Below are 27,241 nucleotides of genomic sequence, written 5' to 3'. Positions count from 1 at the left end.
AAATGCTTGGCAAATAAAATAAAGTGAGAAATATCATTATGCATCAGTGTTAAATCAAAACAGTTTTGCAGTTTCAGTCATGTGATCACATTTAAAAGGAGGTAACCATAGTGCTGAGAGTCACTGTGAGAAAGAGAAAGAGAACACTGAAAATTACTGAAGAGATTCTAGAACCAACTATACAGCTATACATTACAAGGATTTGTGCAGAAATGTCTACTATTACAGGTCAGTTCAATTTAATCATTTTTTCTCAAAATAAATGTTATAACAACTGAATGGAAAGATATTGCACTGCACTATATATATATATATATATATATATATATATATATATATATATATATATATATATATATATATATATATTTTCTTTTTATTTCTTGATCATTTAAACCTACTTAAATACACAATTACAATTTAGAGATTTAAACTTATTATTACACTTTACTACATACATTTATTAAAAGGTATATGTAACAATAAGGAATATGTAGTAATGTGAAAAAAAAAACATAATACACAGCAAAAAATAATAAATTTTACTGTAACAAATAGAGTTGGTTGTTTTGTTTCTTCAAATTTCATACACATGGACATTTGTGATTGGCTATCGAATCCTAACATTTCTTACCTATCACAGTCAGTTTTAAGTGGCCGGTTTAGCCACCAGAGGGCACTCTTTTTCATCGTTATCTGTTTTTGGTTATTTTTTATTTTAAATAAAACTGCAAACAGTTCTTTTTGTGTAAGTATTCCTGACAGAAACATTTTAAATATACTATTTATTAAAACAAGTCTCTCTCTTTAGGAAATCTGAGGGTTGTGCTGCTGGGCAAAACTGGATCAGGAAAGAGTGCTACAGGAAACACCATTCTGGGCAGAGATGCGTTTTTGAAGACTTCAATCCAGAATCAGTTACTCAGGATTGTGAGATGAGAACCTCAATAATAGGTTCAAGGACTGTCGCCGTAATTGACACTCCAGGACTGTTTGACACATTGACGGGTGAAAAGAAGGATGTGAAATCTGAAATGATGACTGAAGACAAACTGAAGGCTAAAATAGCGGAGTGCATGGCGTTGTCTGCTCCTGGTCCTCACGTGTTCCTGCTGGTCATCAGACTGGATCAGAGGTACACAGATGAAGAGAAGAACGCAGTAAAATGGGTTCAGAAGAACTTTGGAGAAGAAGCATCACGCTACGTCTTCACTCTCTTCACTCATGCCAAATATCTGAAGAATAAAACACTGAAGGATCATGTAGAGAGAATGAAGATCTGCGAAACTTTGTTATTAGCTGCGCCGGCAAATATCATTCATTAGAAAATGACCACAGAGCAAATCGGTCTCAGGTCAAAGAACTACTGGAAAAGATGGATAAAATGGTGGAGAGGAATGCAGGAAAGTACTACACTCGTTCTGTGTATACACATGTCCAGAGAAAATTAATCTTTGAAAAAGTAACCAATGGCTTGTACAGTTTTTCAAGAAAAATATTAACATTCATAGTCGCAACAATAGTTGTAATAGTAGCTATGGGCATCTGTAGGCTATTAGTTCCTACTGCTTGGAAATGAGTTTGAAATGAAGGTTGATGTTATGAATGATTAGAAGCGTGTCACTTTTGTTCATTTAGGAGAAATGTTCAAAAATGTTCCCACCAGAGGCTTTGAATGAAAAGAAAATTTTCTAGTACTGCACAAAGAACTTCTTTATTAGGTCTGAACAGATTAACATTTTAAAAGCTTGATTGTATATTGTTTTTTTAACAAAGTAACACTCATTTATTTGCATTTCTTAGTGTACTTGAATAAAAAGTCTATTATTTCATAATCATCTTTGATAATGTGTTCTTTGCTCTCATTGATTTCAAAACTGGAAATAAAATAAGATATTGAAATAATAATCATGTTATTTATTATTGAAGTGTACTCTATTGCATGCAAATTCAGTAATTGTGACACAACACCCGTATCTGGTACTTTTCATGAAACTTTAACAAATATATTAGTGTTAGACATAAGACACTCTGTCGTTTTAATTAAAGTTATGTAAATTAACATCACATCACAAACTATACATCTCAGCAGTAGCACCACTTAAAATATACACCTACACATTTATAAGCACATAAGTTGTCACGGTCTGAGGAGAGATGAGGCAGGCAGGCAGGAAAATACTGGCAACGTTTTAATGCAACTTAGGATTGGCGTAACGCCGAGCAAACATTAGCTCAAAACAAAGTGGAACACAAAACAAATACTCAAATGTGGGTAGTCCGTATCAGCAGGGGTAGTCACAGGAAGAACGAGTTCGAGAGCGCAGACAGAAGCAGGTGAGGCGTAACATCAATCCCAGCCGAGGAAAGACTGGGTTTCTGGAGTATATGTGGAGGTGAGTTAATTACTAACAGGTGTGGTGAACAGGTGGCTAGAATTCGGAGATGATGAGCGGGTGATTGGCGTGGGAGACGGTGATCTGGTGGGTGTGTTTGTGACACTACCCCCTCTCGGGTGCCTCCTGGCACCCGCGAGAACGGCGACGGGGCGGCCACGGGGACGTGGAGCTGGGCATTCTGGATGGGCCTGGTGGAAGTCTTGGAGGAGCGTCGGGTCCAAGATGTCATCGCGGCTTACCCACGACCGCTCCTCAGGGCCGAATCCCTCCCAGTCCACTAGGTACTGGAGGCGGTTGCCCGTCGCCGAGCCGAGGATTTCCTGGACCCGGTAGACGTTCTCGGTGGGTTCGATCTCGGGAGGTGGGGGGGGTAGTTCCGCGTCTGTGGAGGGAGGAAGAACAGGGTTAGTGAATTTTTCAGGAGTGAAACGTGGAAGGAGGGTGAGATGCGATATTGACGTGGTAGTTGGAGCCGTAGGTGACAGGGGTGATCTGCCGGACCACGGGAAAGGACCGATGTACCGGGGACTCAGCTTTTTACAGGGCAGGCGAAGGCGGATGTCTCGGTGGAGAGCCAAACCAATTCTCCCGGCTGGTAGATGGGGGTAGGCGACCGTCGGACATCCGCCTGGTGTTGATGGCGTCGCACTGCCTGTTGAAGTTGGACATGGGCTGAGTCCCACACCCTCTCGCTCTCCCGAACCAGTAGTCCACTGCCGGAACGAAGAGGCTCTCACCCGACCAGGGGAACAGAGGAGGTTGGTAACCCAGCACGCATTGGAATGGGGTGAGCCGGTGGTGGCCTGGCGGAGTGAGTTCTGGGCATACTCGGCCCAGGGCAGGTACTGGTTCCAGCTGTTCTGGTTCTGGTGGCAGTAAGCGCGTAGAGTATCGGGCAAGCTCCTGGACCTTACGTTCCGTCTGGCCATTAGCCTGGGGATGGTACCGGAGGTGAGGCTGACTGTCACCCCCAGTAGACGGAAGAACTCTCGCCATACCCGTGATGTGAATTGCGGGCCCCGGTCCGACACCATGTCTTGGGTAGTCCAAGTTCGGAAGATGTTGTCGAAGAGAGCCAGAGCGGTGTCCAGAGCTGTGGGAATACCAGGTAAAGGGACAAATTTACATTTTAGAGAACCGGTCTACTATTATTAATATAGCTGTGTGGCCGTCAGAGGGAGGTAGATCGGTGGCGAAGTCAATTCCGATGTGGGACCAGGGCCGCTCAGGTATGGGGAGCGGTTGGAGCTTGCCTGCCGGGAGCCGACGAGGTGTAGAGGTTACAGCACAAACTGGGCAGGAGCGGACATACCTAGCAACGTCTTGTGTCATCCGCGGCCACCAGAACCTTTGGGAGAGAATGGAGAGGGTTCGGTACCTGCCAGGATGCCCGGTTCCCGGAGAGGTGTGTGCGGAGTCCAGGAGGGCGAGGCGCAGGCGAGATGGTACATATAGGCGGCCCTCCGGACCTCCCGGCGGAGCGGGTTCCTCGCGGCTGGCGGCACGGATCTGGTCCTCCAGTTCCCACACTATAGGAGCGGCAAAGATATGAGGAGGAAGAATAGGTTCGGGTGAGTCGGGTACCTGATCAGGTTGATGAATACGGGAGAGCGCGTCGGCTTTGCCGTTCTTGGAGCCAGGTCTGTAGGAGATGGTGAAATTAAAGCGTGTGAAGAATAATGACCAACGGGCTTGTCGGGGGTTCCGGCGTTGAGCGTTTCTGAGGTATTGGAGGTTTTTGTGATCGGTGATAACTTCGAAAGGGAACTGGGATCCTTCCAGCCAGTGCCGCCACTCCTCAGTGCGAGCTTGATGGCGAGGAGTTCCCGATTGCCTACGTCGTAGTTCTGCTCCGCCGGGGACAGTTTGCGGGAGAAATACGCACATGGACGGAGTACAGGAGGTTCGCCATGCCACTGGGAGAGGACGCCACCGACTCCCAGGGTAGCCGCATCCACCTCGACCACGAAGCGCTTGTTGGGGTCTGGATGATGGAGGATGGGTGCAGTGCAAAGCGGCCTTCAGGGTTTGGAACGCATGTTGTGCCTCAGGGTCCAGGTGAAAGGTCTGTTGGAGGAACGGGTGAGAGAGGTTAAGGGAGCAGACAGGTTACTATAGGCGGGAATGAATCGACGATAGAAGTTAGCAAATCCGAGAAAACGTTGTACTTCCTTTATTGAATTGGGTTTCGGCCACTCCTGCACTGCCCGGGTCTTCTGGTGATCCATCTGGAGGCCCGCAGGGGTGACGATATAGCCCAGGAAGTGAACTGAGGATTGGTGGAAGCTGCATTTTTCCAGTTTGAGGTAGAGGTGGTGGTATCTCAGGCGGGTTAGGACTTGACGTACGTGTAGGCGATGAGTTGGAAGATCCGGGGAGTAGATGAGAATGTCGTCAATATAGATGATGAGGAAGCGGTTTAGCATGTCTCGGAAGATCTCATTCATGAAGTCCTGGAACACTGAGGGACTGTTGGCGAGGCCATACGGCATGACAAGATATTCGTAGTGTCCGGTGGGAGTGATGAACGCTGTTTTCCATTCGTCACCCCTGCGGATACGAATAAGATTGTAGGCGCTTCGGAGGTCGAGTTTTGTGAAGACGGTGGCTCCACGAAGGTTCTCCAAAGCGGCAGGAATAAGAGGAAGTGGATAGGCAAATTTGACGGTTTGGGAGTTGAGGGCTCGGTAGTCGATGCAAGGTCGGAGGCCACCGTCTTTCTTAGCCACGAAGAAGAAGCTGGAAGCGGCTGGCGAGGTAGAGGGACGAATGAAACCTTGTTGGAGGGCCTCCTCCACGTACTCCTCCATCGCTGCCCTCTCCGGGACCGATAAGGGGTAGACATGACCTTTGGGAAGTTTGGCACCTGGCAGTAGGTCAATGGCGCAATCCCATGGCCGGTGTGGAGGAAGGTGAGTGGCCGCCGACTTGCTGAACACATCCTGGAAATCCTGGTACGGTTCGGGAATTGGCGTGTCGTGCTCGGGCTCCGGACTCTCCACTGAAGTGGATCCTACGGGTATGGAAGGAGAATTACAAACAGGCAGGGGCAGATTCTTCAAGCAGTTTTGAAACAGAAAGCACTCCATTTTTGGATTTCACCGGTTCTCCAGAGGATGTCAGGTTGGTGTTGTTCCAACCAGGGTCTCCCGAGCACGACATCCACCACGGCGTCCTCTCTAGGCGAGGAGTTGAAGTTCCTCCAGATGAAGCTGGACCGATCTGCAGGGTGAGAGGTGGTGTGGTGCGGTGGACGCGGCCCGGCCCAGCGGGGTTCCCTGGATGGTGCTGATGCTGTAGGTAGTGTCATTTGGGTGAGAGGGAATCTGGTGTCTATGGAGGGTCCTCGAGGAGATGAAGTTTCCGGCGGCACCGGAGTCCACGAGGATATAAACTGGGAAGAGGTGGTTGGCATGGATCAATGTACCAGATATATGGGGTAGATTGGTAACTTGAGGAGTGAAACGAATCGTACTCACCGCTGGGCGCGGGGGCCGGACAGGACAGGTGTTGAGGCGGTGATTCGGGTGTCCACAGTAGAGACATAGGTTGGCAGCAAGTCGGCGGGTGCGTTCGGCGGGAGTGAGATGGTAGGTGTCCGTAATCATGGGCTCGTCGGCTGAAATCGGAGGCGGTGAGGTAGATGGCGCTGGTGGCTGACGGGTATCCACACAGGCATTAAGGTTTTGGGAAATATGGATCGCTTTGTTAATAAACGCTTCTAGTCCCACGGTATCCTCAAAAATCGCCATTTGTTGGCGAAGCGCCGGCTGTAATCCCCGGCGGAACACGGAGAGTAGCGCCGGCTCATTCCAGCCACTAGCCACCGCCAGAGTTCGAAAGCGAATGGCGTGATCGTGAATTCCTGCGTCTGCCTGTCGGAGATTAAACAGTTCATCATGTACCGAAAGTCGGGAGGTAATGGGTCCAAATACCTCCTTCAAATGAGCCAGGAAGTTCGTGGCTGAATTCACGACAGGGTTCCGGGCTGAGTGGAGGGCTTCCGCCCACTGCAGCGCCCGTCCGTGTAACAGTGCGATGATAAAAGTGACTTTGGCAGCTTCAGAGGTGAATTGGTGCGCCTGTGACTCCAGATATAGGGAACATTGGAGCACAAAACCATTGCACGTTTCCCTTTCACGGAGTCACGGTGACGGTCGAGCGAGGACATGCCGGGGCTGGAGTGGGTCTGGACAAAGCCGCGTGGATCGCTGCGGCGATCTCGGATAGCGGATTCGGCGAGCTGGTGGGTTCCGTGTTGGCGTCTTCTTCCATCTCGTTTTATATCGGGCTGGGATTCTGTCACGGTCTGAGGAGAGATGAGGCAGGCAGGCAGGAAAATACTGGCAACGTTTTAATGCAACTTAGGATTGGCGTAACGCCGAGCAAACATTAGCTCAAAACAAAATGGAACACAAAACAAATACTCAAATGTGGGTAGTCCGTATCAGCAGGGGTAGTCACAGGAAGAACGAGTTCAAGAGTGCAGACAGAAGCAGGTGAACGTAACATCAATCCCAGCCGAGGAAAGACTGGGTTTCTGGAGTATATGTGGAGGTGAGTTAATTACTAACAGGTGTGGTGAACAGGTGGCTAGAATTCCGGAGATGATGAGCGGGTGATAGGCGTGGGAGACGGTGATCTGGTGGGTGTGTTTGTGACATAAGTGTTTCTCAGATGTGCCATAGGGCAATACTCAAGATGCGATAAAGCGAGCGCAAGTATACTCATAGGTATAAGGAAACAATATGCAATGTTTTAGGAAATAAGGAAGTAATAACCTGCAACATATAGTGTTTTACACTACAGGGTACCTATTCTGAAAATATGTGGTATGTAGTAATGTATGCGTAAATTATGTAATGTGTTTCTGCTATGATTTATAAATTCACCCAATGAAAGAGCATTGCATACGGTCATCTCAGCAGTTTCCGACATATAAAAACGTATGTTATATCCTGTATAAAACCCGTGCATTAAATGCAATGTGCAAAGACCTTCGGTTAACGCAGAAATGTTTTTATTATTTATTTTACTCCAAGAATTCAGTTATGCAAAAGGCTTTATTTTGTGTTTAATCTGATACATCATGCTTCATATTTGGCACAAAGCATGGGTCACTGGGGAATAATGTACATCATTTAAATACATTTCACAGGTTTATAAGGACAAAATACAATCACGTTCTAGTGCCAGTGCTTTAATGGACTTTAAGTGGAAAATATCAGCTGTTTAAAATAAATGAAAGGCGGAAACATACAAAAAAAATCTGTATTATGTGATAAAATTTTTCTTAACATTACTGTGAATGTTATTGTATATTGTGTGCCATGTGATAAAGGCAAGCAAAAAAGGCAGCAAATCTCAAAAATGTGATTCTGCTTGTTAATCTGATCTAATTTACAGAAACGTAGTTTTACCGTCACAAAATGCTACTCGGTGCAATCTTTTAAAGCTGAGCTTTTAGCTTAACTTTTATTTATATATCTGAAAAGCATACTCCTTTCCTCCATTAAAAAGAACCATTTTACGTATCATTTGCAGAAGTTCTGTGACCTGATCTCGATTATTTCTGTTCTCATTGCTGAATGAGTGATATCTTCCCCAACAGGCCTTGATCAATTGCATTAGCTCATTGCTTTTACCAATATATGTCTCTATAGGCTTGCTGTTCAGCTTGTCAGCATGAGTGAACAGAATGATGGTGTAGTTGATGGCATCTTCTCCAAAGTTCTCCTGAATCCATTTTATAACATTCTTCTCCTGCTCTGTAAATTTCACACCCAGTTTCATGACCAGCAGAAATGCATGAGGCCCAGGATAAGATAGGTTCATGCACTGCCTCGTTACATGTCGCAGCATTTCTTTACTCTGATCTCGAGTGTCAAACAGACCTGGACAGTCAATAACTGATATGCTGCGTCCATCCACAATTGCTTCTTGTTTGATACAGTTTTCTGTAACTGATCCTGTAGAGTTTTTCGCATCAAAAGGTCTTCATTCAGGATGGTGTTTCCTGATGCACTTTTTCCTGATCCAGTGTTGCCCAACAGCACAATCCGTATATCTGTTACAACGAGAAGACACTGTTACTTTATTCTAAGTCATCGCTTAATTGGGTAACACTTTTTAATAATTACACACAATGAATCATAAGTTATGCTTTAGTAAGTAGTTAATTAACCATTTACAGCGTTGTTCCTATATTAATAAACATTAGTAAGCAGGTTATAAACAGACGCTTTATTCTTGATTTATAAGCATATACAGTATATCATAACTGTATTTTCATTCTTTATTAAAGATCAGTTAATCATTCCTAAATTAAAAGCACTATATTATTTACAAACCAGTTAGTTACTAGTTGTCAGTGGTTCATGAGATGATTTAGAAAGTGTTCTTATTATATCTTCTTATATAGACATATATAAAATGAAATCAAATGTAAAAAACAAATCTGCAATGTTATACACCAATTATGGTTTCACATTTCGATGACCCCTTTAACGCATTCTGTTGATTATAAGTAATATTGCACCTACTCTCATTAGAGTGTTAGTAGTGTATTAGTAGACTGGTAGGGTTAGGGTTCTATTCAATTAATGTGTACTCGCAAAGTTTCTTCGAGTCAGTAGTGTGTCCATCACAACAAAGAGTCAACAGAATTTTCAAACATGGGACCATGGGAACATAGGGGGTTGGAATCACAGAATGCATTGAAAGGATGAGACCTGTGGAGGAGTGTGAGAGAGTTTTGAGCATACTCCGATCATGGTAGAAATTCCGACCACCTGTGTTGCTCCAGGCTGTAGTACGTTCTCAGGTATCTGCTGATCTCTTTGTTCAAACATTCTATTTCACCATTAGATTGTGGGTGATATCCTGAGTTGAGACTGACGATTATATACAACTGTTTACAGAAAGCTCTCCAAATTTGAAACTCACATTTCTCTTTGACGTACAGTTGATTCTCTAGGAGTCGTGACAAAACTGTCCTTACACGATTGATGTGTTTGGCTTCAGACTTGGAATAGATAATGATATTGTCGATGTAGACAATAACAAACTGATTGAGGATATCCTTGAAGATTTCATTAATGAAGGATTAGAAGACAGCTGATGAGTTAGCAAGCCCATACAGCATTACCTGATACTCGTAGTGCCCTCTAGTGGTGAGAAAAGCTCTCCACTCATCACCCTCCTTGATCCTGATTAGGTTGTACGCGCTCCTCAGGTTTAACTTGGTGTAAATGGTGGCCTCCTCGTAACTGTTCCAGGGCAGATGGGATTAAAGGAAGTGGATACCGGAATTTCTTAGTGACATTGTTGAGTCCATGATAATCAATGCAGGGTCATAATCCTCCATCCTTTTCCACGAAGAAGAAACCTGCTGCGGCTGGGGAAGTAGAAGGGTGGATGAAACCGGATTTGAGAGCCTCTGATATGTATTCCTCCATAGCCAGAATCTCAGTTTGTGACAATGGGTAACCTTTACTTTTGGGTGGCATGGGATAAGGGAGTAACTCAATAGTGCAGTCTACGGATCGATGAGGGGGAAGTTTTGTGGCTTTGACTTTACTAAGGACTTCAAGGAGATCTTGATAACAGGATGGGGTGTTGACAGATTGATAGGTCTCTGTACTTTCAATATTAATAGTCAGACATGGTTTCAGTTACCTCATGCTTCAGGGAGTTGACTACATACAGGGATATGGATTCTTGATGGAATATGCCTACTTGGAGGGTGATGGGTCTGGTTTGTGATTCCCTTGCCAATGAATGTATCATTTATGGGTTTGATTTTCATAGGAGGGTTACAGGGTTGAGTGGGAATGTTGAATCTGGCTACGCCACGCTGCTGTCATCAGATTCAAAACTCCAGAGTCTATCATGACTGTTAGGTTAAGGAACAGTGAGTTGTTCTATGAGTGAGGGTTCTATCAGTGAGTAATGAAAAATGTTCAATATTCTTCCTGGATGCTTGGTGTTTGTGCAGGCATCCTAGGCTTCGATGTGCTGTGGTACCACAGTAGAAGCACAGATGGTTCAGTTGGCATCTCTCTCTTTCACTCTCAGATAAGAAAAACAAAGTTGCATAGGTTCTTGGTCCCGTGTATGGGGCATGGGTACTGGTGGTTTACAATGCTTACAAAGTAATGAGGAGTCAGTCGGATACATTTGCATGCTCTTTAATATGGAACAATAACAGGGATGCCACAGGCAGAATCATAATCAATAAAGGGTCGAGGCAGGCAGAAAGTATCCGAATCGGGGTACACAGGCAGATCTAACGAGATGCACCTGGGCAGGTAATCAGATTACAGTAAAGGCATTATGGGAAATGCAGTTCAGAAAGTCAGTGCACCACAGAATGCTCCCTCCAGTGGTCATCAGAGAGACGTGTGTGCGAGAACGATCAGCGTCCACCCTGGCAACAGACTGGCTGCACCCATCACCGGCTGCTCGGTCACACCTGCAGCTCATCCTGGCCTGGCTATAAAGCCACACATGGCATACCAGAAGTGGCGCATCGCCTCCATGCAAGAAGAAACTAATGTTATCTCTCCTGTACTTTTCCCAGATAGCAGCGTGTGACCGATCAGCCTCACGGAGCACCACACGGACCCACTGCACCATTGAGGAAAAAAAGAGAGCACTGCTGAGCACCAGATTCACCACGTGACTCACTGTTTACTTTGTAAATAAAACCACCCTCCGTGGATTTTATTTTGAGCTCTCTTTGTCGTGTGATTATTCACCCCGTAACAATGTTATATGTATATGTGAAGGAGAAGCTGCGGAAGAAGCCGCCCCTCGTGCCCCAAACCCGTTCCCTGGACACTTTATTTTTTTATATTTTGTTAATATTATTTTGTTAAAAAAATATTTTTGTTAATATTTTTGTTTTTGTTAATGGTCAGCTGAGCGCACCATCCGCACTGAGCTCCCTGTGCTGCAGCACATCTACAACAAGCGGTGCTGTACCAGGCCAGGAAGATCGTGGAAGACCTCAGCCATCCCAACAATGGACTCTTTTCTCTGTTGCGTTCAGGAAAGCGCTTTCGTTCCCTGAAGGCAAACACAGAGAGAATGAGGAGGAGCTTCTTCCATGAGGCCATTCGGAGTCTGAACCAGAAAACACCCAGCACCTAATCACCAGGAATCCCATGTTCACCCTTTCTTTCCCCAGATACTCGCCACTTAAAATTGGACAATTACACTGGACAATATTGCACTAGTCACTGGACTAGACGCTGGACGGTTGTAAAAACATTTCACTGAATGTCGTTACCATGTATGTATGTGTATGTGACAAAAAAATTAGAATTTGAATTAATAAAAATAAAAACTGTGTCTGTCACTCCTCCCACTACAATATATATATATATATATATATATATATATATATATATATATATATATATATATATATATATATATATATAAATTATAGTATAATCATATTAGCTAGTCTTGTAGGTTTTGATTACTTTATATAATTTAGATTACTTCATATATTTTGGGACCTGTCAAACATAGTTTCCTTGTTTGCAGCTGGTACTACAAGAGCTACAAGGATGTTAGCAAATCTGATCATGTTACTCTTTGTTATACTTATTAGGACGGTTACCACGGTGCGTGTACCAACAGTCACTGCCAACATAGTCACATAGTAACAACATAGTCACTGCCATGCAAGCAGTAGGCTGTTTGTACATTTTCCCATTTTTCAGTAATGTACATTTTTAGCTTCATCTTCAGATTAATCATAAAGTTAATCTGATATTTATAAGCAGTATACATATTATAAGTTTACTAATATATTTGATACACAGAACCGAGCTTACCAGAAAGTCTTTCTGCCATTTTCAGTTTGTCTTTATTTTCAGTCTCCACCTGCGAGATTCCTGAATGAAATGAGAAGAATAGTTCCTGAAAGCTGTCCTGTCATTTCAGTTCTGATGTAATGCCAAATGCTCAGCAGGTCTGTTGTGGAGTTTACTCAATCAATATAACAGTAACACTTTATAATAATTTACAAAACATTCATCAGCAATTACTGATATGCTAACAATTTATGTATGTTTTGTTCATTTATGTACAAGTCTTTACAAGTGATTAGTTAATGATGACCTAATCATTTACAAGACATGATTATTCTTTCAAATGATTAATAAACAATGCTAATTTTGATAAAGTGATTAGATTATGATTACGATCTATAAAACATGACTGCTTCATAAATCTAGATTAAAGACACATCTTTTTAACTTGGCCTACACATAACACACCAACACACTTTTTATTATTAAGTCATTTACACTATCTGACACACCGCGTTTAAAATTGAACTGGAAGTTAAGTGCTGGGCGTCCGGTCAGAGGAGAACTGACCCCAACTGAGTCTGGTTTCTCCCAAGGTTTTTTTTTCTCCATTCTGTATGGATGGGGTTTTGTTTTCTTGCCGCTGTCGCCTCTGGCTTGCTTGGTTGGGGACACTTAACTTCTAGTGATTATCGTTGAATTGATTACAGAGACCGTCTCTGCATTTAATAAGAAATTGGTCACTCTCGTCATTATACATCCCTGTCATTATATTCTTCAATCTTATACCATACAGTGCTTTGATGCAACCTGTGTTGTTAAAAGCACTATATAAATAAAATAAAATAAAATTCACTAATCACTTATAAATGCCTTACAGCTGGATATTATTATAAAGTGCTTACATACAGTATATTGACATATTAATGGATAAACAAATATCATTATAATTATTTATATAATTATAAAGTTAAGTAAAATTTCTCAACCATGTGCAGTATTGGGGAAACTTACTTTTAAAAGTAATGCATTACAATATTGTTATACTCTCCTAAAAAGTAACTTAAATTTACATTAATTTTGAGTTACTTTCGTATTACTTTTTAAATATGAGCAGGGTGTGATTGTTTGTTTATAACATAAAAGTTCTGCTTATAGCAAATGCAACTTTTCACACCAAAAGTGCAATGAATAAACCTTAGGCTGAAGGAAAAGTAAATTCATGTCAGTACAGTGGAATACAAAAAGAAGGTTCAATAGTCTTCAGCAAATAAAAAACAGCACAGTCGTTTTTTTGAAAAAGTAACTCAGATGTTTTCTTGCAAATTAAAAAATTATAATTTTAGTAGTTACTTGAAAAAACTGTTCTTATTACATAACTTGCGTTTTTGTAATGCATCACCCCAAAACTGACCATGTGAATGCATATTTGTCATTGTGAATAATATACATTCATGTAATAACATACAATATTAAATATGAAAAATATACATTCAAATATATTGTTTAATATTGATAACACAAAACACAAATTCCAAGTCACCAAATTCCATGGTAGAAAAATTCTGTATCCATACATGCTCTGCAGGAGTCAATATTAACAATTGGAAAGACATTTCATGTAAATACGTTCATCAAAACTAATATCTCCCTTTTGCAACAACATAGAATTAAAACTTGGTTAAATATTTTCCTTTCAAACTTGACAGATTAATTGACAACTTGCCTTTGAAAGTACTTTCCAGTTTAGAGAACAATAATCAGTTCTCAGAATTAATCCATTCTCTGTGCGCCACAAAGTTTTAACTGTAACTGAGAGTGTTGGGATGGGTGTGATGAATTCACTGAGACACTTTGTTCCACTAAACAATAGTACATAAATAGATTGCTTTTCTTAGTGAACTGGTCAAACCAGTTCACCAAGTTGGAATGAATTGGTTCACTTCTCAAGTAAGCACTAGATTCCAGTAAGTTATTCATTTTTTAACTTGGCTGACACTTTAATAATGGAGTCAAGGCAAGCCGATGAGCTTTATTTGAGGTCGGACAGGCATAGTTACACAATGGCATCAGTGGTAGATACAGAGAATCCACAATCATAAACAGCTACTAGGTAGGCAGCAAACAATCAAAATACAAGAAACAGTAAAAGACCAATACACAAGAAAACAACAAGGGCTGATAAGCCCTCAGAATTGGAGCTGTTGCAAAACAAGACATCCCTAATAAATGAGTCTGTGAACACTGATTAAATAGGGGAGCTGATGAGGAACACCTGTGCAGGTGAGAAGTCTCAGGTATGGGGTGTTATGGGAAATGCAGTCCAAGGTGTAGTGCGATTGAGAAGATGAGGTGACCTTTAATGGTTACAGGCGGAAGCTCAGGGACCAGATCATGTCATAGCACCCCAAGGAGTGGGTTCCAGGTGCTTTAATCACAATCCAGGTGAGTTGTGGTATAGAGGCGAAACCAGGGGAAGGATGGAGGGCCAGGTCCATGCTGAAGATCCCGGAACCAAAGCATATTCATGGTGGAACAGGAGCAGATGGACCATTAGCCCACCAGAATGGAGTAGGAAGAAGAACCTCAAAGGCAGAGCAGATGGAACAAGAAGCCACCAGGCGAAACAGAATGAACAGGACATCATAATAGGGATGGGGACATAAGAGAGGTAGAGACAGACAACACAGACAGAGCATTCACGGCCCCAGGGACTGACATGAACAAGACTTGAGTTCAGAGGGAGCCTCTTTACCTGCCACCACCTCAAGGAGCACAGCAGCGTGTGTCAATACCTCTAGAGGTTTTGCAGCCTCGATTGCCACAGTGGATGCCGCCATCCCAAACAGTATTGGTGTAGGCAAACTGCAACATAACTCGATCCCCATCATGCGAGGCGTCTTAGGTAGGGAAATAAGTTCAAGAGCAGAAGTGTTAGATTGATTAGGTTTAAAAATGTGGCTTTAAGTGCAGACATCAGCCGAATGTCTCTCACACTAGATATTAAATAATGATACTGAAAGCTTGAACTTGAGAAGCTGAGTGTAACAGACAGGAAATGACCAAACATATTACAATCAGCAGAGATGTGACTTGGCTCTGAATAATTAGCTCATCAGTGAATCTTCTCCTGATGAACAGCTGAGACATGATATGGCTCTGGATGATCATTCATGGTGTGACTCAGGAAGATCAGCAGTGATGTGATGGGGTGTTATTGTGGCTGCTGTTTCAGTGATGAAAGCAGCGTCACCGTCCTCCCCCTTCGAAACCCACAGTAAATAAGGAGCCAACAGTCAATAAGGCACAGTCCACAAAATGAGCAAGTGATGACCGTGGACCCTTGCATCTCAGCTGAGATTGTAGAGGCTGGTTTATGCCATCACAAAAAAAAAATATTTTAGAATCAAATCCAGAAGATCGTAGGCTATGGCTACAAACAGACATGGTCTTTTAATGATCATGTACCCTGCTTGAGGGGGAATAGGATTCCAGTAGTGTGTATACCTGACTAGCTGCTGGATCCTTGTTTGGCAAAGTCTTTTGTAATGATGGTCAGCCAGGCAGGATTATACAGGGATCAGGGGTAAACACAGAGAATCCAGAATCATAAACAGTTAACAAGCAGATGTCGGAGCAGGCAGACAATCAGAATAGGAGGAACAGTCCAAGATCAGTACACAAGAAAACAACAGGAGATGATAAATGGTCAAAAATGTAGTTGGGGAAAACAAGACTTCCCCATGAGTGAGTCTGTAAAAACTGCTTAAATAGGGGAGCTGAGGGGGAACACCTGTGCAGGTGAGTTGTCTCAGATACAGGGTGTTATGGGAAAGAGTCTGAGGTGTAGTGCCATTCAGGAATTGAGTTGGAAGAAATGGTACTATCGCATAAGCATAATACAGAAGAGAGCTTGTGCTAAGCAAGCTAATGCAGAAATTTAATTTAATTAAGTTAATGCAGAAAAACTCTTAAAAATGAGTAAAACTGAATCGGTCCTCTTGCGCCCCTGCCACCTGTTTTTGCATAATTGTTTTAATTTAATTTAATTTTGATGAATGCTAATCTTTTTTTTTGCAGGTAAGATTAATTAATTCACATTCACATTTAGTCTAGAACTAAACTGTACTGACATGCAATGCCTCTGTCCCTCTGGTTTTTTTAACATGGGGACAGGAAACCTGCTACAGTGCCCCCTCGTAGGGTCTCCCAAAGCAAACAGGTCCTAGATGACAAGCCAGACAAAGAGTGGTCCAAAGACCCTTTATTGAAACAAAAGGCAGAGAACAGTGATGTTGCCCTGTAAGAATCACACGACAAGGAGAGCTCAAGAAAATGACCCGGAGTGTGGATTGATTAACAATCAAGTGAAAACATGTGAATAAGTGTCAAAAATAAAGTCCCGGTGTTTCCCTGGGTTCTGCAGTGGAGTCCGTGCCAAGGGAGCCAGGCTGATCGGTCACACACTGCTGTCTGAGAAGGAAACCAAGAGACAAGCGTATTTCTCAGTCGAAGTGGGGACATTTCTTTCTCAGACACTAGCGTTCTCGTGCTGCTTATAAAGCTAATCCTTGATGATTTGCAGCTGTGGCCGATCAGCCGGTGAGGGGTGCGGCCAGGTGCTCCTGGTTTGTTTCCAGGGTGACGATGATGATCAATTGGGACGCTCCTCACACAGGGTACTGGAGAAGAGAATTTGTCTGATAGTCAAACCTCGGATCCAGGTAAAAAATGTGGCTTTTGGCCTGGTTGTGGAACACTTGACCAGGATTTGGAGAAAGCATTCGACTGTGTCCCTCACAGTGTCCTGGGGGGATGCTCTGGGAGTATGGTGTCTGGGCCCTTTGCTAACAGCTGTCACATCCCTGTCATGACCAGAGCAGGAGCTTGGTTCACATTGCTGGAAGTAAGTCTATAAGTCTGACAGGATTTCTAGGTGCAGCTGATCTCATCTCTGCTTTTTGTGGATGATGTTGTTCTATTGGCTCAATCGAAAAAGGACTTGCAGCAGGCAGTGGAGTGTTTGCAGCCGAGTGTGAAGTGGCTGGGATGAGAATCAGCTCCTCCAAGTCATAGACCATGGTTCTTTGGTGGTTTGTCCACTTCATATTGGTGGAGAGTTCTTGCTTCAGATGGAGGAGTTTAAGTATCTTGGGGTAACTATGTCTCTAGTCTCTATATGATTGCGTAACTTGCATTACTTTTCATTGTGAATAATATACATACATTCAAATTCATATATTTTGTATAATAGTGAGAACACAGAAACCCAGAAAGTTTTTTTTTCACATATTTGTTGTGAAAAGAGTTAAAAAGAGGGCACTCTTTTTTCGTCGTTATCTGTTTTTGGTTATGTTTTTTTTAAATAAAACGGCAAACGGTTCTTTTTGTGTGAGCATCCCTGACAGAAACATTTTAAATATACTATTTAATAAAACAAGTCTCTCTCTTTAGGAAATCTGAGGGTTGTGCTGCTGGGCAAAACTGGATCAGGAAAGAGTGCTACAGGAAACACAATTCTGGGTAGAAATGCATTTCTTGAAGACTTCAATCTAGAATCAGTTACTCAAGAATGTGAGATGAGAACCTCAATAATAGGTTCAAGGACTGTCGCCGTAATTGACACTCCGGGACTGTTTGACACATGGATGGGTGAAAAGAAGGATATGAAATCTGGAATGATGACTGAAGACAAACTGAAGGCTAAAATAGCGGAGTGCATGGCGTTGTCTGATCCTGGTCCTCACGTGTTCCTGCTGGTCATCAGACTGGATCAGAGGTACACAGATGAAGAGAAGAACGCAGTAAAATGGGTTCAGAAGAACTTTGGAGAAGAAGCATCACGCTACGTCTTCACTCTCTTCACTCATGCCAAATATCTGAAGAATAAAACACTGAAGGATCATGTAGAAGAGAATGAAGATCTGCGAAACTTTGTTATTAGCTGCGCCGGCAAATATCATTCATTAGAAAATGACCACAGAGCAAATCGGTCTCAGGTCACAGAACTACTGGAAAAGATGGATAAAATGGTGGAGAGGAACGCAGGAAAGTACTACACTCGTTCTGTGTATACACATGTCCAGAGAAAATTAATCTTTGAAAAAGTAACCAATGGCTTGTACAGTTTTTCAAGAAAATATTAACATTCATAGTCGCAACAATAGTTGTAATAGTAGCTATGGGCATCTGTAGGCTATTAGTTCCTACTGCTTGGAAATGAGTTTGAAATGAAGGTTGATGTTATGAATGATTAGAAGCGTGTCACTTTTGTTCATTTAGGAGAAATGTTCAAAAATGTTCCCACCAGAGGCTTTGAATGAAAAGAAAATTTTCTAGTACTGCACAAAGAACTTCTTTATTAGGTCTGGAACGAATTAACATTTTAAAAAAGCTTGATTGTATATTGTTTTTTTTTGAGTAACAGTCATTTATTTGCCTTTCTTAGTGTACTTGAATAAAAAGTCTATTATTTCATAATCATCTTTGATAATGTATTGTTTGCTCTGATTGATTCTAAAACTGGAAATAAAATAAGATAATAATCATGTTCTTTATTATTAAAGTGTACTCTATTACATACAAATTCAGTAATAATAAAATATTTTGTGACACAACAACCATATCTGGTACTTTTCATGAAACTTTAACAAATATATAAGTGTCAGACATAAGACATAAAATATTACATTCTGTTGTTTTAATTAAAGTTATATAAATTAACATCACATCACAAACTATACATCTCAGCACTAGCACCACTTAAAATATACACCTACATATTTATTTTACTCCAAGAATTCAGTTATGCATTTATTTTGTGTTTAATCTGATATATCATACTTCATATTTGGCATAAAGCATGGGTCACTGCAGAATAATGTACATCATTTTAATACATTTCACAGGTATATAAGGACAAAATACAATCATGTTCTAGTGCCAGTGCTTTAATGGAAAATATCAGCTGTTTAAAATAAATGAAAGAAGAAAAACGAAAGGCTTAAATATACTAAAAAATCTGTATTATGTGATAAAATCATTATTAACATTACAGTGAATGTTATTGTATATCGTGTGCCATGTGATAGTAAAAAAAAGGCAGCAAATCTCAAAAATGTAATTCTGCTTGTTAATCTGATCTAAATTATTGGAACATATTTTTACTGTCACAAAATGCTACTCAGTACAATTTTTTCCCCAGCGTCTTTTAAAGCTGAGCTTATGGCTTAGCTTTTATTTATATATCTGAAAAGCATACTGCTTCCCTCCATTAAAAAGAACCATTTTACGTATCATTTGCAGAAGTTCTGTGACCTGATCTCGATTATTTCTGTTCTCATTGTTGAATGAGTGATATCTTCCCCAACAGGCCTTGATCAATTGCATTAGCTCATTGCTTTTACCAATATATGTCTCTATAGGCTTGCTGTTCAGCTTGTCAGCATGAGTGAACAGAATGATGGTGTAGTTGATGGCATCTTCTCCAAAGTTCTCCTGAATCCATTTTATAACATTCTTCTCCTGCTCTGTAAATTTCACACCCAGTTTCATGACCAGCAGAAATGCATGAGGCCCAGGATAAGATAGGTTCATGCACTGCCTCGTTACATGTCGCAGCATTTCTTTACTCTGATCTCGAGTGTCAAACAGACCTGGACAGTCAATAACTGATATGCTGCGTCCATCCACAATTGCTTCTTGTTTGATACAGTTTTCTGTAACTGATCCTGTAGAGTTTTTCGCATCAAAAAGGTCTTCATTCAGGATGGTGTTTCCTGATGCACTTTTTCCTGATCCAGTGTTGCCCAACAGCACAATCCGTATATCTGTTACAACGAGAAGACACTGTTATTGTAATGTTTTTTTTCTTTATTCTAAGTCATCGCTTAATTGGGTAATGCTTCTTAATAACTACACACGCATTAAGCATTAGTAAGTAGTTAATTAACCATTTACAGCGTCGTTTACAGACATATATAAAATGAAATCAAATGTAAATAAAACAACTGCAATGTTATACACCCATTATGGTTTCACATTTTGATGACCCCTTTAACGCATTCTGTTGATTATAAGTAATATTGCACCTACTCTCATTAGAGTGTTAGTAGTGTATTAGTAGACTGGTAGGGTTAGGGTTCTATTCATTTAATGTGTACTCACAAAGTTTCTTAGAGTTAGTAGTGTGTCCATCACAACAAAGAGAGTCAACAGAATTTTCAATAAGAAAATCAAAATTAAGTATTACCAAATTTCTAATTCTTGCACACCTCCAGAAAACATAACTGCAGTAAAATGAAACTAGGTCTGATATAAGAATGCATTCCAAAAAGTGCAAACATTGCTGAATAAAAAATTTACAAGACCAACACCAACACCAAGACCATTTTTTTTGGTCAAAACTACCTCAGTAATAACTTTACTTTACTAAAGTAAACATTAGAGAACAGCAGTGCAGATTGTGGAAAAGTTTTGGTTCGCTGTACAACTTTAATTTGTTTTAGTAGGAATTAGTTTGAATTTCCCCACGTCAATTATTTTTATTTTATCTTTTTTTGACTCACTGTTTTCACATAATTTTCACCCAGTCATAAAACTGAAACCAATAAAATATTTTTACCACACCAAACTTTTTATTATTATTATTATTATTATTATTATTATTATTATTATTATTAATGTTTTATTTTATTAAAATTTTAATTATATTATTATGCTTTTGTTACTTGTTTAGTGAATTTTTCATTAAAGGTTCATTTTTAAATTCATCACAAAATGATATCATATTTTTCTCATACAGAGTCAGAGACATTCAGATCCATTTGCAGTATCAACAGTGGTGTCAAGGTAATTACAGGAATGCGGGATCATGAACATTACCAGGAATGGTCAAAATATCCAGGCAGAGAGATCAAAGGGGTGGTCAGCGAAACAATCAACAGAGAGGACATTTACATTTACATTTAGTCATTTAGCAGACGCTTTTATCCAAAGCGACGTACAAATGAGGTAGGCAATAGAAGCAATTAATGTCAACAAAAGGGCAGTAGTGCATAAGTGCTCTTGAGTGGGGTCTTGGCTTACCTAACGCGGACACAAGGCTTTTTTTTTTTTTTAATATACAAGAAAAGGATAGGAAAGAACAGGAGAAGAAGAAAGTGCTATCGATGTTGGGTCAAGTGTAGACAAAAAAGATGAGTTTTGAGTTTGTTTTTGAAGATTGCTAGTGAATCTGCTGCACTAGTGGCAACGGGCAGATCGTTCCACCAGCAAGGAACTGACCAGGTGAAGGTGCAAGAGTGATTTTGCACCTTTTTGTGATGGCACTGCAATGGATCTGTAATGACTAGTATGTCTTTGGTGTTATTTGGCTCCAAGGACAAAAAGTCCATACAGACCAGCTCCAACGGCCTGGTAGTCTTGATGCTCACCATTTCAGCTGCTTTTTCTGGAAACGCTTTCCTACATATGCATCTCTCACACGTTTTAATCTTCTCTTCCACAGATAAAGACATCTTTGGCCAAAAGAATCTGGTCCTGACCAAGTCAAGACTCCTTAAATGCCCATGTGTCCCATATCATCATGGAGACTCTTCAGCACAGTTCCTTGCAAAGCCACAGGTAGGGCTAATTGATAGAGTGTGCTGCCTTGATCTTGCCTCTTCCTGTTAAGCAGTCCATCTCTTAATTCTAAGCGGTTCCATTCCCTTGTCCACAAGGTCCATAGAAATGGTGGAAGGCTTCTCATTCTTCTCTAAACAATCAACGATAACTCTAAGATCGGGATCCACTCTCTGCTGCTTCCTCAACTCCTCATTGGACAAGTAAGGAATAACTTGAAGACCATGCTCATTCTACTGTTCGAATTCATCAGATAGGACATCTGCTGGATACCTGGTTTCACTCCTAGTCAACCCTCTGCTATCAAATGTGATCACCCGCATCTGTTCTTCTTGTTTCTGATACAAAGCTGCCCTGTGTCCAATGTGTCCATCCTTATGCAGAATGTAAGGAAGTAAGGAAATCCCAAGACAGGTGCAGAGGTGAGTTTTTCAATGATCATATCGAAAGCGTGTTGACAGCCCTGATCCCATCTGAACCCAAATTCTTTTCTTGGGTTGAGATATTTTTTACTTTTTTTCCCTTGTCTCAGACCCCTTTTAATCCTGAATGAACCTCTGGTAGTATCCAGAAAACCCCAGGAAAGATCTTCTACAACTCCTTGAGGTTCCTATGTCTTGGCCAACTTCAAAACAGTTAACTGACAGCTAGTAAATGTTTTAGAACTATCTAAATTAATGTAACGCCTAGCCAGCAGAGGAGTACTAGCAGTGCCTCCATTTGCTTAATGCGAAATATTGCCAGTTTACCTGCCTTACCGAGTGTTCCCGTCATTGACTCCGTTTACCTGTTTCTCGATTCCTAGATTTGCCCTTTTGCTTTGGTTGCCTGATGAGACTATTGTACTGTTTATTGACCCATTGCCTGCCTCCCTGCCTTTGGACTCTCCCACGTACTTTATTTACGGATCAGACTGCCTTATTGTTATTGACTTCTCTGCCTGCGGTCAGAATTCTGTCTTTTATCTTGTGCCCAGTAAACTACTGCGTATGGATTAAAACGCAGCCTCCTCATCTACATTACAATTAATCATTAGTTACAGTAGAAATTTGTTAATAAAGCATTTTTAGCACACTAAGTAACTGTTAGTATATTTATGAATAATAAGATAAATAAATATGCATTCAAATAGTTTATTAATAATTTACTAACACTTTCGTGATTGTAAATGATTAGCTGATCCTTAATAAAGTATGAAAATTAATTTACAGTCTGGTAATTTATAGTGGAGACGTGACTCACACACTAGTAATTATTAAAAAGTGAGTATAATATAGAGTAAACAAATTCAAATTCAAATTCAAATTTTATTTGTCACATACACATACATACATGGTACGACATGCAGTGAAATGTTCTTTACAACCGTCTGTCCAGCATCAAAATAGAAACAAAATTTAAATGTATATATAAATATAAAATATAAAAATATGTATAAAAAGAAGTGTGCAAAGTAGAAAAAAAAAAAATAGTATATTTTATAGTGTATAAAGTGTAAGTGTAAGTGGCTGTGCAATGTCCAGTGCAAAGTGGCTAGTGCAATTGTCCAAATGTAAGTGGCGAGTATCTGGGGAAAGAGGGGTGAACATGGGAATTCCGGTATTTAGGTGCTGGGTGTTCTCTGGTTCGACTCAATGGCCTCATGGAAGAAGCTCCTCCTCATTCTCTCTGTGTTTGCCTTCAGGGAACGGCGCTTTCCTGAACGCAGCAGAGAAAAGAGTCCATTGTTGGGATGGCTGAGGTCTTCCACGATCTTCCTGGCCCTGGTACAGCACCGCTTGTTGTAGATGTGCTGCAGCACAGGGAGCTCAGTGCGGATGGTGCGCTCAGCTGACCGCACCACCTTCTGAAGAGCTCGCCTGTCCTGCATGGTGCTGTTCCCGACCAGGATGTGATGTTTCCCGTCAGGACACTCGATGGTGCAGGTGTAAAAGTTCCTGAGCACCTGAGATGGGAGTCTGAAGTCCCTTAAGCGCCTCAGATGGTATAGGCGCTGCCGGGCCTTCTTCACCAGGGTGTTGATGTGACAGGACCAAGACAGGTCCTGCGTGATGTGAACACCCAGGTACCTGGTGGTGGAGTTTGTAGTGGCCTCACAGTCATGTGTGTACAGCGAGTACAGCAGGGGCTCAGAACACAACCCTGAGGGGCTCCAGTGCTGAGAGTGAGGGAGGATGAGGTGTGTTTTCCCATCCGCACGGCTTGTGGTCTGTCAGTTAGGAAGTTGGTGATCCAGTGACGCGAGGGATGGGCTGAGTCCCAGGACCTCCAACTTCGAGGTGAGCGTGGAGGAACTATGGTGTTGAACGCTGAACTATAGTCCACGAACAGCATTTTCACATAGTTCTCTTTCCTAAAATCCAGGTGGCTTGTGGTTGTGTGGAGGAGGTGTGTGATGGCATCCTCCGTAGACCGGTTTTGGCGTAAGCAAACTGTAGTGGGTCCAGTGTGTCCGGTGTGTGATGCGGTGATGAAGTCTCTGACGAGTCTCTCGAAGCACTTCATCACTACAGACGTCAGAGCTACAGGGCGGTAATCATTAAGGCAAGATGGTTGAGGTTTCTTCGGCACAGGAACAATGATGGACTCTTTGAAACACGAGGGGACTACAGACTGTTTCAGGGAGAGATTAAATATCTCAGTGAACACCGGTGCTAGCTGGTCAGCACAGGCTCTGAGAACCCGACCTGTGATGCCGTCAGGTCCTGCTGCCTTCCTGGTGTTCACTTTCCTGAATGCCCTCCTTACGTGTCGTGCTCCGAAATGGTGAACGCGATTTCTCCTCGGCTCTCTCGGCGTGCGTGCTGTTCATCATGCCGCTAGCGGCGCTAGCGTGATTAGCTGCAGCCTCGAAACGAGCATAAAAGGTGTTTAGCTCGTCTGCCAGAGAAGCATCCGCGCTCTCTACTCAAGAGCTTAAGTGTAGTCATAGTAGTGGTACATTGGAGGTGGTGAACAGTGTAACCGAGTCCAGAGATGGTTGGATCCATTTTGCTAGCTCTTTAATGACAATAGTCAAACAGGCAGGAGATCAACAACAGCGACAGGTATATCAAAGAGAGGGTAGAGGTATACAGGCAAGGGGTCAGTAGGCAGGCAGTCCAGACCCCAAGGTTCAGTTAGTATGTGATTAACTGCAAGAATGACTAATTGCAAAAAACGAACCATTATAGAGTGAACATTTTATCTTGCAAATTTACACATTCAAATGATTTTCAGCCATTCCAGCACAAGACCAGATGAATAGAACTTATTTTGATGCGTTGAATTCTATGGCCAAAGCTGCTGGACATAGTGCAATGAAAAGATTTTAAAGCACATTAACATTGTATTGACTCCTCTTTTGTTTTTCCTTGTGTTTGAATAGACACACACAGAATTATGTGAAAACAGACGTCTCAACAAGCAAGCTCATAAAAGTAGTCACGTAAGTTATTGGTGAATGGTCACCACCGCCGTTGAATGCCATGCGCACCTCTCCTCGAGACCGGTCTCTTCCCGTGCTAGCACACTGGTATCCTTGTGCGCCCAGGAAGGTGCGTAAAGGGACTCGACAAGCCGCCAGAGAAGCGAGCTTTCGGACTCCGTAGTCCTGGCGAAGACTGCACACGTGTACCGCTGACGAGCAAGGATGCCGGACTGTTTATCCCTTCTAACTGTCATTCGGAAGAAGCAGAGGAGAAGCCGCGGGAAGAAGCCGCCGCCCCTCGAGCCCCGGACCAGAGAGTGTAGCGTATGCGGCCGCCAGACTCCGCCCCTTACCTGGACCCTTCCCCTTGGAACACTGCCCTACCTGCACTTCCCCTGCAGCACGACGAGGACACCAGTTCCCCTGTTTATTTTGGACACTTTTTCCCCTGGACACTTTATTTGGTATATTTTTGTTAATAAAAAGCCTCTCTGAGGCCTGACGCCACACCCACTGTGTCTGTCGTTAGCTCCTCCCGCCACTATATATATATATATATATACACACATACACACACATATTATAATTGTAGTATAATTATATTTGTTTAGCTAGTATCATTGTAGGTTTTGATTACTGATTACTTTAGATATTTTTATTCTGTATATTTTAGATTACTTCATATATTTTGGGACCTGTCAAACATAGTTTCCTTGTTTGCAGCTGGTACTACAAGAGCTACAAGGATGTTAGCAAATCTGTTCATTTTACCCTTTGTTATTCTTATTACGATGGTTACATGGCACGTGTACCAACAAGGATAGTCACTGCCATGCAAGCAGTAGGAAAACTGCAGTGTAGCCTTAGTGTAGCCTCTAAGGTTTTATATAAGTAAAGGAAAAAAAATGCCGGCAGAACCCCAATCACATTATTACATCTCTGATGATAGCTTATACTATTGTTACACTATGTTCAATTCATGACAATGATTTTAAAAGTTAAAATATGATTATATTATGATGGCAAACAAAACTTATATTGTTAAAATGCTTTCTCAGCATGAAGGGATAGTTATTTTCAGATCAAAGAGTAAAGAACCTGCTGCATAGATTATTTGATTTTTTTCAGCTGTTTGAACATTTTTCCATTTTTCAGTAATGTACATTTTAAGCTTCATCTTCAGATGAATAATAAAGTTCATCTAATATTTATAAGCAGTATACATATTATAAGTTTACTAATTTGATACACCGAACCGAGCTTACCAGAAAGTCTTTCTGCCATTTTCAGTTTGTCTTTATTTTCAGTCTCCACCTGCGAGATTCCTGAATGAAATGAGAAGAATAGTTCCTGAAAGCTGTCTTGTCATTTCAGTTCTGATGTAATGCCAAATGCTCAGCAGGTCTGTTGTGGAGTTTACTCAATCAATATAACAGTAACACTTTATAATAATTTACAAAATGTACAAGTCCTTTACAAGTGATTAGTTAATGATGACCTAATCATTTACGAAACATGATTATTCTTTCAAATGATTAATAAGCAATGCTAATTTTGTTAATGTTTTGAAGATTGTTATAATTTACAAGTGATTCGATTATGATTACGATCTATAAAACATGACTGGTTCATCATTAACTAATCACTTATAAAACCTTACAGCTGGATATTATTATAAAGTGTTTACATATATTAACATATTAAATGGATAAACATATATCATTATAATTATTTACAAGTTAAGTAAAACCATGTGCAGTATTGGGGAAACTTACTTTTAAAAGTAATGCATTACAATATTGTATCTTACATTTACATTAATTTTGTGTTACTTTATATTACTATTACATATTATTTAAATATGAGCAGGGTGTGATTGTTTGTTTATAACATAAAAAGTTCTACTTATAGCAAATGCAATGAATAAACCTTAGACTGAAGGAAAAGTAAATTCATGTCGGTATAGGGAATACAAAAGAAGAAGG

General features: G+C 41.3%; 3 protein-coding genes and 1 pseudogene across 3 annotated transcripts; 2 read left to right on the top strand and 2 right to left on the bottom strand.

The window, feature by feature from the left end:
* Window positions 1-212: 212 nt before the first annotated feature.
* LOC122331462 lies at window positions 213-1,723 on the top strand (annotated as a pseudogene).
* A 5,720-nt stretch (window positions 1,724-7,443) lies between these two features.
* Window positions 7,444-12,747, bottom strand: LOC122331492 (GTPase IMAP family member 9-like). Its single transcript, XM_043228931.1, is given in 3 exon segments — window positions 7,444-8,392; window positions 8,395-8,466; window positions 12,248-12,747. Coding segments are annotated over 3 exon segments (609 nt in total). The 5' UTR covers window positions 12,267-12,747; the 3' UTR covers window positions 7,444-7,874.
* Window positions 12,748-15,774: 3,027 nt separating this feature from the next.
* LOC122331461 lies at window positions 15,775-18,369 on the top strand. Its single transcript, XM_043228912.1, has 6 exons — window positions 15,775-15,809; window positions 16,400-16,525; window positions 16,650-16,721; window positions 16,809-16,947; window positions 16,992-17,129; window positions 17,665-18,369. The coding sequence occupies exons 1-6, from the start codon at window positions 15,775-15,777 to the stop codon at window positions 18,367-18,369; spliced, it is 1,215 nt and encodes a 404-aa protein (XP_043084847.1).
* An 815-nt stretch (window positions 18,370-19,184) lies between these two features.
* On the bottom strand, window positions 19,185-26,580 carry LOC122331707 (GTPase IMAP family member 9-like). Its single transcript, XM_043229205.1, has 2 exons — window positions 26,522-26,580; window positions 19,185-20,052 (listed from the first exon to the last, which is right to left on the bottom strand). Exons 1-2 carry the CDS (start codon window positions 26,538-26,540, stop codon window positions 19,460-19,462), a joined length of 612 nt encoding a protein of 203 aa, XP_043085140.1. The 5' UTR covers window positions 26,541-26,580; the 3' UTR covers window positions 19,185-19,459.
* Between the last annotated feature and the right edge of the window lie 661 nt (window positions 26,581-27,241).

The sequence above is a fragment of the Puntigrus tetrazona genome, unplaced genomic scaffold (assembly GCF_018831695.1).
Source record: "Puntigrus tetrazona isolate hp1 unplaced genomic scaffold, ASM1883169v1 S000000001, whole genome shotgun sequence".
Taxonomy (NCBI): Eukaryota; Metazoa; Chordata; class Actinopteri; order Cypriniformes; family Cyprinidae; genus Puntigrus; species Puntigrus tetrazona.
Note: the sequence above shows the minus strand (reverse complement) of the source record. Positions and strands in the feature narration are given on the sequence as shown.

Coding starts and splice junctions, on each gene's coding strand:
- LOC122331461 (XM_043228912.1), top strand. CDS start 15,775: ATGGTCAGCCAGGCAGGATTATACAGGGATCAGGG. Junction 16,722..16,808: donor AAGGAAACCAAGAGACAAGC/GTATTTCTCAGT, acceptor GATGATTTGCAG/CTGTGGCCGATCAGCCGGTG. Junction 16,948..16,991: donor TAGTCAAACCTCGGATCCAG/GTAAAAAATGTG, acceptor ACACTTGACCAG/GATTTGGAGAAAGCATTCGA.